The following is a 9470-nucleotide window of genomic DNA, read 5'->3' on the forward strand; positions in this document are numbered from 1 at the left end:
TGCATCAGAATGATGCATACGGCCATAAATATAAGTAAAAAGGTTTTACAAAGCCTGAAAGTCTGGAAATGTAAATAGAGGGAAGCTCACACAGAGCCTCGATGCAAACATAACAAAGGCCACAAAGCCACAACCGGCTGGCAGAAAAAAGATAGGAAAACTAATCGCCTATCCTATTACACGACCGCCATCCAAACCGGTTGAAGATATCCCGCGCAACCATCTCCCACCGGACAGACCCAGTAACCAAACGCTCCCTGGCCGCCATCGGAGTGACTAAGGACCACAAACGGATCAGCGCCGTAGCACGGAATAAAACCTGCAAAAAATGAATAGTTGTTGTTCTGTTAAAAGCCAAATCATTCCTGCAGTTCCAAATTGCCCATAACAACGCACATACTCCAACATGAATGTGTCCAGCGGTTTTGGACTCTATCCCAGCCAACCACGTTCCAAACAACGAACCTACCGAGTCCGGTGGAGTAATGTTAAAGGCAATTTGCATCGTGCGCCATAAGACTCTCGCCAATGGGCACTCGAAAAAGAGGTGCTTAATGGTCTCGTCCCGATCACAGAAGCTACACCTAGTAGAGCCTGTCCAATTGCGCTTAACCAAGTTGTCCTTTGTTAAAATAACTTGTTTATGTACAAACCACATAAACACTTTAATCTTCAAAGGAACTTTAACTTTACAAACATGTTTGGAATTAGGAATGACGCTAGAGTTAATGACATCGATATACATCGACTTAACCGTAAACACTCCAGACCCAGTAAGTTTCCAACACAATTGATTGGGCTGATGAGCTAACTGAACCTCCATCAGTCTAGTCACCAGATGAAGCCAAGCTTCCCACCTATCACCAATAAGCACCCAGCGAAACTGGATATTAAGGGGAACGGACTGCATAATCGTTGCAACCAGCGCGTCACGTCGTTGAACAGTACGATACAGGGACGGATACTGTAACGCCAATGGTGTATCACCAAGCCACGTATCCTCCCAGAAACGGGTATTGTTACCATTACCGACGACAAACTTTGTTCTATTAAAGAAGGCGGCCTTAACTCTCATAAGCCCCTTCCAAAACGGCGAGTCTGTTTGTCTCACGGTCACCTGTGACAAAGTCTTGGACTGCAGATACTTGTTACGAAGAATCTGTGCCCACGTTGCGTCTGTCTCAACAGATAACTTATACAACCACTTACTGAGAAAGCATCTGTTCTTGACCTCAAGATTCTCAACACCCAGACCCCCTTGGTCCTTCGGTCGACAGATTACATCCCATTTGGCAAGTCTGTACTTTCTCTTAAGATCATCACTCTGCCAAAAAAATCTTGATCAGTAAAAGTCCAGCCTTTTCCGAACCCCAACTGGCACTTGGAAGAATGATAGAAGGAACATCGGCATACTCGTGAGCACCGAATTGATAAGAATCAACCGGCCTCCATAAGACATGAGTTTGCCCTTCGAGCAACTGAGTTTTTTCTCAAACCGATCCTCGATGCACTTCCACTCTCTGTTTGTTAGCTTACGATGGTGAATGGGTATACCTAGGTACGTGAAAGGTAAAACCCCTAACTCACAACCAAACAATTGCCTATAAGCCTCTTGTTCCTCCTTGACTCTACCAAAGCAGAACAACTCGCTTTTGTGAAAGTTAATCTTTAATCCGGACAATTGTTCAAATAAGCATAACACTAGCTTCATATTTCTCGCTTTTACCAAGTCATGCTCCATAAATATGATATCATCAGCGTACTGCAGAATGGAGACACCCCCGTCAACCAGATGAGGCACCAAGCCACCCACCTGACCGGCCTCCTTTGCCCTTCCTATAAGAATTGCCAACATGTCCGCCACAATGTTGAACAAAACAGGAGAAATCGGATCACCTTGCCTCAGGCCTTTGTGTGTCTGAAAATAATGACCTATATCGTCATTCACTTTAATTCCAACACTCCCTTTTTGCGTGAAGGATTCTACCTGGCGTCGCCAAGCTTCATCGAATCCCTTCATACGCAAGGCCTGTTGAAGGAAGGGCCATTTGACTTTGTCATACGCTTTCTCGAAATCCACTTTGAAAATAACCCCATCCAGCTTTTTCGTGTGGATCTCATGGAGCGTTTCATGAAGGACCACAACCCCTTCAAGGATGTTCCTGTCCGGCATGAAAGCAGTTTGGGTAGGCTGTACCACCGCATGCGTAATCTTTGTGAGCCTATTAGTCCCAACCTTGGTAAAGATTTTGAAGCTAACATTCAGAAGACAGATGGGCCTGAATTGCTCAATTCTCACAGCCTCTGTTTTCTTAGGGAGAAGGGTTATCGTCCCAAAATTCAACTGGAAAAGCTGAAGCTGTCCAGAGAAGAGATTATTAAACAGAGCAACAGATCCCCCTTAATAATATGCCAGCACTTTTTATAAAACTCTGCCGGAAAACCATCAGGGCCCGGTGCCTAAAAGAGTTGGATGAAACTCCAATAGCCTTCAAGGAAAAACATGTACATTGTCTGCTATCTGTGCTAAATGTTGGCCTTTGCTGCACTAAGACATCCCCGGGCGAACGCATCAACATGCAAGAGGTAGCTGCCAAGCTACATGGAATCAAGGATGCATATCTCAGAAGCAGTGCCGTTGCTTCAGTAGCAGTACCTGAATAATTAACTTGTTTGTGCAATTTGTTGTGTTTATCACGCACCATGCAAGCAAGGACCGGCCCAACTAGTATTGAATAAGTATTGCCTCTGATGTGTTACAGCATCGGCCCAACTAGTGCACTCAGGAAAAAATAGATGAATGGAATTTCCATGTATCAATATTATTATCAAAGGAATATGTATTTGAGTGTTTTTTTTTGTCACACCTAACAGCTTTAACTTTGTTACGTACACTTCGGCAAAACTAACCCTGGACTAAATATGCCTGACAGGCTAACACCATCCGAGTATGCACTTGATTTCCCAGCAACCATTCACCCGATACATATATTCTTTGTGTGTTCATGGAACTCTCTCCACCCTGGAAGATATAAGAAAACTAAAGAGAAAAACATGGTAGTACTATTCGAGAACTAAATCAACCTCTGAATTCTCTAGTCTCTCCATTCTCCTTCATTTATGTTCATTATTTGCAGAAGAGAGTCTCCTTGGTAGCGTTCCCGGTAGTTGTATTTACCCTGGTGCACATCAATTGCAAAAATTAATAAGAACTACGAATGTTTTCATCAGACACAAAATGGAAAATGGAAAGTGAGTGATTAAATGGATGAATAATTCTTGAATATTGACATTGGCCGGCTTTCCTCTTACCCATCAGCAATTTTGCAGAGGTAGTCCCGTTGGTCGTCTCGTAGTGGAACATCGGTAAAATCTGCAAAGGGAAAAATGATAACAACATGACCTGGTGATGCCATAATGCATTAATACAAGAACCTTCGATCAACTGCAATCCTATTCATAGATTGTGATTGAATTGAAGTATTTAAATTTTCCGTTTTGCTCATTTTGGTTCAGGATGGTGTGGCTAGAACATTTTTTACATTAGGAACAGAGGTTTTAAGATGATGGCACTGTGACATTAATCACATGGTAATAATCCCAATACGTTGAGAATTCAGGCAGGGCTTGGAGATAAACAGTTAGCACTTGCCTGCCCCGTATATGTTGGAACCTTTGAAAGAAGTGTTCCCTGTCACAAGTGCCCCTTCCAAGTTGGCATTGGTTAAATTTACCTGCAGAAAAGACAAGCCAAATCACAAGATCGCGGTAAAACCATTTCCCAAAATTAAGGCAGAGCGCAATAATCAATTAAGAAACAAAAGAAGTACTACTAGTCTGATGCTGTGATGAGGAGACAGGAACAACATACTAAGTTCTGTGTGATGGTCATTCAACCGAATAGATAGTTTCCAGCAAAATTCAGGCCAGCTATGTTACCGCTTATCCTGAACCCAACGGTTACTGTGAAGGAATGTACCTTTGTTACATTTGCCAGCGAGAAATCGGCGTTTCTGAGGTCAGCGTCGGAGAGATCAGCGCCTGAATTCACCATGAAACAGTCAAAACATTGCGATATCACTATGGCTTCAGAACTTGACACTTGACTGTAGGCAAGCATCACAACAACTAGTGTCTGTTGGAAGCTGGAACAACTGAGAAAATCAAGAATAAGTGCAAACCCGTAGGTTGCTACCTGTCAGGTCCGCATCAAAGAAGCTGGCGCCGAGCAGGTTCGCACCTTTGAAGTTGGTCTGCCGCAGGATAGACTGCAGAAAGAAACGCAAATTCAGATAAATCGTCAGAATTCAGAAATACTCTAAACATTCAGATGTTCTGTTCTATCTCTACATGCCAGAAAGTTCAGTCAGAACTTGCTGTTGATATAACCGCAGGAAGAAATTCGAGGCATGATCGCATCATCACGAGTGAAACAAATTGTAGGAATCGATGGGAAGGGGAGGTGAGAGTAGTTAGGTACGGTCTTGAAGTCCTGCTTGATGAGCGTCTGGCCGCTGAAGTCCTTGCCGGTGAGGTCCTGCCCCCGCGTCACCTGCTGCCCGTACGGCCCGCCTCCCTGCATCCACCCACCCACGCACACGCCATTAACGCCGCCTCCATCGCCTCGCCACCACACTCGGTCAACCGGTGCAAATACAATAGAACTAACCCTGAACGCGAGGGCCGGGTCGGCGAGGAGGAGCGAGGCGGCGACCAGCGCGGCGGCGCCGGCGTTGGCGACGTGGAAGTGCAGCGAGGAGGGGGCGCGCCACGCCGGCGGCTGCGCCGTCGCCGCCGCCGGGGACGGGGCGAGCTTCAGAGCGCCGAGGATTGACATGGCCATGACGAGCTAGCTTCTGGCTGCCTGGCTGGCTGTTGTCGCGTTCTCTCTTTTTTGGGCTACATCGACGAGTTTATCCGCCTTATCTTTATCTGGTTGCCACGATGCTTGCTTGGCCAATCAGACGACTGCCACGATGGCCAGTTCTCCTCTTCTTCCATTTTTTTTTCTCTTTCTATATAAATTTCGATGGATGAGTCTACTCATCACTGATCAGAACTCAAAAGCGTATTTTCAATTAAAAAGTTCAAACAAGTGTTCTTCCTCTGTTTAGTCTATATGTACTGTATAATAATAACATGGAATTTTTATTATTTCTGGCGTTCGTTGTACTGCCATGATTGAAGATGAATAGACGGAAGTTTTCTCGCCAAAAAAAAGTAACGTGAAATTTTTGGTTGGTTTTTGCTCATAGTAGGTGGCGATAATCTCATGTGTCTGGTCCCGTGGAACTTGTTGTCGATAACTCGTGACAGAGAAGGGACTTGTCTTTGCCGCCTAAAACTTTTGTGCAGCCGGAAGCACAGAATTTCTGAGGACTGATATTATGATCGAGAGAGATTTGACTTTGCACTGTTCAAAAAATCATCTCATTCAGTGATTTATCGTCCAATTTATCGCTACTCGACGGTTGACCGATAAGATTATGTCTTATCTTCACTGTTTATCATTTGGACCGAATTATCGCTGTGATAAGCGATTTATCGAGAATCTACCGATAAATCGAGCCCATTCATAGTACTATGTTTATTTGTGTTTTGTGGACCTTGTTATGAAATATGTATTGTTGTCCTATTTCTTTTGTTATTATACGAGGATTCAAAGGCTATGAATCAAGGTAACACTTCATTCCAACATTGTTTTGGTGTTGAATATAGCATATTTTAGTGCTGAGAACATGGGATTTGTAAAAAATGGCCGATTAATAGTGGACCGATAAAATTGATTAATCGACTGATTTCTGATTAATCTCTAATCCCCAGCTCACCGACACGCTAACGATAAGCGATATCCTCAACATTGATTTGACATCATATTTTATCGTGAGTGGTGTGGCATCATATTCGAATAAGAGTTATTTACTTATAAATCTGATCACCTTATAGCTTGTCAACCAATATTTAGTGCTACGATCTGAAGGAAAAAACAGAATCATGAGGATCTTTTCGAATCTTTTTGAATGTTCGAGAACTAACATATTGATAATACTGGAAGGTGGAGGCAAGCTGAACGTCACATGAATCGTGCGTCATAAAAGAGTGGCAAACAAGCATGTAATTAGCAGATGGTGTGTTGTTTTCGCCTGATCACATAGGCAACATTATTTATGCATTCCATTTATGTTTTGCTAGATTATCTTTAGTAAGAACTATTCCCCTATGAACAAACCACATTTTTTTAAATCGTACCTTTGTTTGTGTGATTTGAACGGAAGACTGGTCCAGAGTTGACCATATACCATGAAAAGCCCAGAAGGCATCGACTTCCAGTGGAATGTGTCTGGTTCATTAGCCAGGCTAATAGGTATCAACCATGAACTAATGTACCCACGCAGTCCAGTTATCCCCGATTAGAGCTCTCATGAACTAGATATTCAATGGATTTGACCTTCATCGCTCTAACGTAGTCTTCCTTGCGCTGGACAATATTGTACAAAGAAGGGAACTGTAAAGCAAGGAGTATGTCCCCAAGCCAATATCCTCTCAGAACCTAGTTGTTCGGCCATCACCAATGTGAAATCTTTCCCTGTTAAAAAAGCAACCTTTGTCTTCGTCAAACTCTTCTAGAAGGATGAATCAAACGGCTGGACAATGACTTGAGCCAATGTCTTTGAGTGTAAATTCTTGTTATGCAATAACAACATCCACACTCCATCACCCTTCGAAATGAGAGGATAAAGCCATTTGCTAACGAACATTTATTTTTTATCTCAAGATTCTCGATCCCCAAACCCCCTTGGTCTTTAGGTCTACACAAAATAGCCCACCTCACCAGGCGGTATTTGTCCTTACGTTTATCACTGCCAAAAAAAAACCAGGAATGATAGAAATCTAGTCTTTTTTGTACCCCTATTGGTACTTCAAAAAATGAGAGCTTGAACGTAGGCAAACGTGAGTGCCGAGTTCACAAGGATTAGCCTGCCTCCATATGACATAATTTTACCCTTACAACAACTCAGTTTTTTCGAACCTATCCTCAATACATTTCCATTCTTTATTGGTGATTTTCCTATGATGAATTCGGGTACCGAGATACATAGACGGTAAACTTCCAATTTCACACCCGAACAATTGTTTGTAATTTCTTTCATCACCTTTGGCGCGTCCAAAGCATAATGCTTCACTCTTATGAAAAATTATTTTAAGTCCTGACAATTTTTCAAAAAGACATAACACCAATTCTATATTCACCACCTTATCTAGATCATGTTCCATAAAAATAATTGTGTCGTCAACATATTGTAAAATAGAGACTCCCCCCATCCACTGAATATGGGATTGATCCATCTGAAGGAAATATGCCCTAGAGGCAATAATAAAGTTGTTACTTTATATTTCCTTATTTATGATAAAGGTTTTTTATTCATGCTAGAATTGTATTGGTCAGAAACCTAAAATACATCTGTGAATACATAAACAAATATTGTGTCCCTGGTGACCCTCTACTAGACTAGCTCGTTGATCACATATGATTAAGGTTTCCTAAACATGGATGTGTGTTGTCATTTGATAATGGGTTCACATCATTAGGAGAATGATGTGATGGACAAGACCCATCTGTTAGCTTAGCATAATGATCGTTCAGTTACATCTGTGAATACATAAACAAATATTGTGTCCCTGGTGAGCCTCTACTAGACTAGCTCGTTGATCACATATGATTAAGGTTTCCTAAACACGGACATGTGTTGTCATTTGATAATGGGATCACATCATTAGGAGAATGATGTGATGGACAAGACCCATCCGTTAGCTTAGCATAATGATCGTTCAGTTTATTGCTATTGTTTTCTTCATGTCAAATACATATTCCTTTGACTTTGAGATTATGCAACTCTTAGATACCAGAGGAAACCTTGTGTGCTATCAAATGTCACAACGTAGCTGGGTGATCATAAAGATTCTCTACAGGTATCTCCGAAGGTGTTTATTGAGTTGGCATAGATTGAGATTAGGATTTGTCACTCCGAGTATCAGAGAGGTCTCTAGGCCCTCTCGGTAATACACAACATAAGAAGCCTTGCAAGCAAATGACTAATGAGTTAGTTACGAGATGATGTATTACGGAATGAGTAAAGAGACTTGCCGGTAACGAGATTGAACTAGGTATGAAGATACCGACGATCAAATCTCGGGCAAGTAACATACCGATGGACAAAGGGAATTACGTATGTTGTCATAACGGTTCAACCGATAAAGATCTTCACAGAATATGTAGGAGCCAATATGGGCATCCAGGTTCTGCTACTGGTTATTGACCGGAGAGGTGTCTCGGTCATGTCTACATAGTTCTTGAACCCATAGGGTCCGCACGCTTAACGTTCGTTGACGATATAGTGATATATGAGTTATATGATTTGGTGACCGAATGTTGTTCGTGAAGGAAATATTCCTCAAAGGCAATAATAAAGTTGTTATTTTATATTTCCTTATTCATGATAAATGTTTATTATTCATGCTAGAATTTTATTAATCGGAAACATGATACATGTGTGAATACATAGACAACACACCATGTCCCTAGTATGCCTCTACTAGACTAGCTCGTTGATCAAATATGGTTAAGTTTCCTAGCCATGGACATGTGTTGTCATTTGATGAACGGGATCACATCATTAGGAGAATGATGTGATGTACAAGACCCATCCGTTAGCATAGCATAATGATCGTTCAGTTTTATTGCTACTGCTTTCTTCATATCAAATACATATTCCTCTGACTATGAGATTATGCAACTCCCGGACACCGGAGGAATGCCTTGTGTGCTATCAAACATCACAACGTAATTGGGTGATTGTAAAGATGCTCTACAGGTATCTCCGAAGGTGTTTGTTGGGTTGGCATAGATCGAGATTAGGATTTGTCACTCCGAGTATTGGAGAGGTATCTCTGGGCTCTCTCGATAATGCACATCATATGAACTTGCAAGCAATGTGACTAATGAGTTAGTTGCGGGATCTTGCATTACGGAGCGAGTAAAAAGACTTCCTGGTAACGAGATTGAACTAGGTATGAAGATAGCGATGATCGAATATCGGGCAAGTAACATATCGATGACAAAGGGAATAACGTATATTGTCATAGTGGTCCGACCAATAAAGATCTTCATAGAATATGTGGGAACCAATATGAGCACCCAGGTTCCGCTATTAGTCATTGACCGGAGAGGTGTCTTGATTATGTCTACATGGTTCTCGAACCCGTAGGGTCCGCACGCTTAACGTGCGATGACTATATGTATTATATGAGTTATGTGTTTTGGTGACCGAAGGTTGCTCAGAGTCTCGGATGAGATCACGGGTAAGATGAGGAATCTCGAAATGGCCGAGAGGTAAAGATTGATATATTGGAAGGTAGTATTCGGACACCGAAAGTGTTCCGGAATGTATCGGGTACATATCAGAGTACCC

The 9470-nt window shown here is 42.2% G+C and overlaps 2 protein-coding genes across 2 annotated transcripts in view; one reads left to right on the forward strand and one right to left on the reverse strand.

The window, feature by feature from the left end:
* LOC119279244 (receptor kinase-like protein Xa21) overlaps window positions 1-2743 on the forward strand; it is an 18161-nt gene extending 15418 nt beyond the window's left edge. The window contains exon 6 of the mRNA XM_037560558.1: window positions 2460-2743. Within this exon, the coding sequence (XP_037416455.1) occupies window positions 2460-2664 (205 nt within the window). The 3' untranslated portion in view covers window positions 2665-2743. The remainder of the gene's footprint in view (window positions 1-2459) is intronic.
* Window positions 2744-2793: 50 nt separating this feature from the next.
* On the reverse strand, window positions 2794-4870 carry LOC119274659 (thylakoid lumenal 15 kDa protein 1, chloroplastic-like). The gene is made up of 7 exons (XM_037555377.1): window positions 4670-4870; window positions 4481-4576; window positions 4196-4268; window positions 3980-4041; window positions 3653-3734; window positions 3313-3373; window positions 2794-3179 (listed from the first exon to the last, which is right to left on the reverse strand). Exons 1-7 carry the CDS (start codon window positions 4841-4843, stop codon window positions 3128-3130), a joined length of 600 nt encoding a protein of 199 aa, XP_037411274.1. The 5' UTR covers window positions 4844-4870; the 3' UTR covers window positions 2794-3127.
* Window positions 4871-9470: the final 4600 nt, after the last annotated feature.

The sequence above is a fragment of the Triticum dicoccoides genome, chromosome 3B (assembly GCF_002162155.2).
Source record: "Triticum dicoccoides isolate Atlit2015 ecotype Zavitan chromosome 3B, WEW_v2.0, whole genome shotgun sequence".
Lineage (NCBI taxonomy): Eukaryota > Viridiplantae > Streptophyta > Magnoliopsida > Poales > Poaceae > Triticum > Triticum dicoccoides.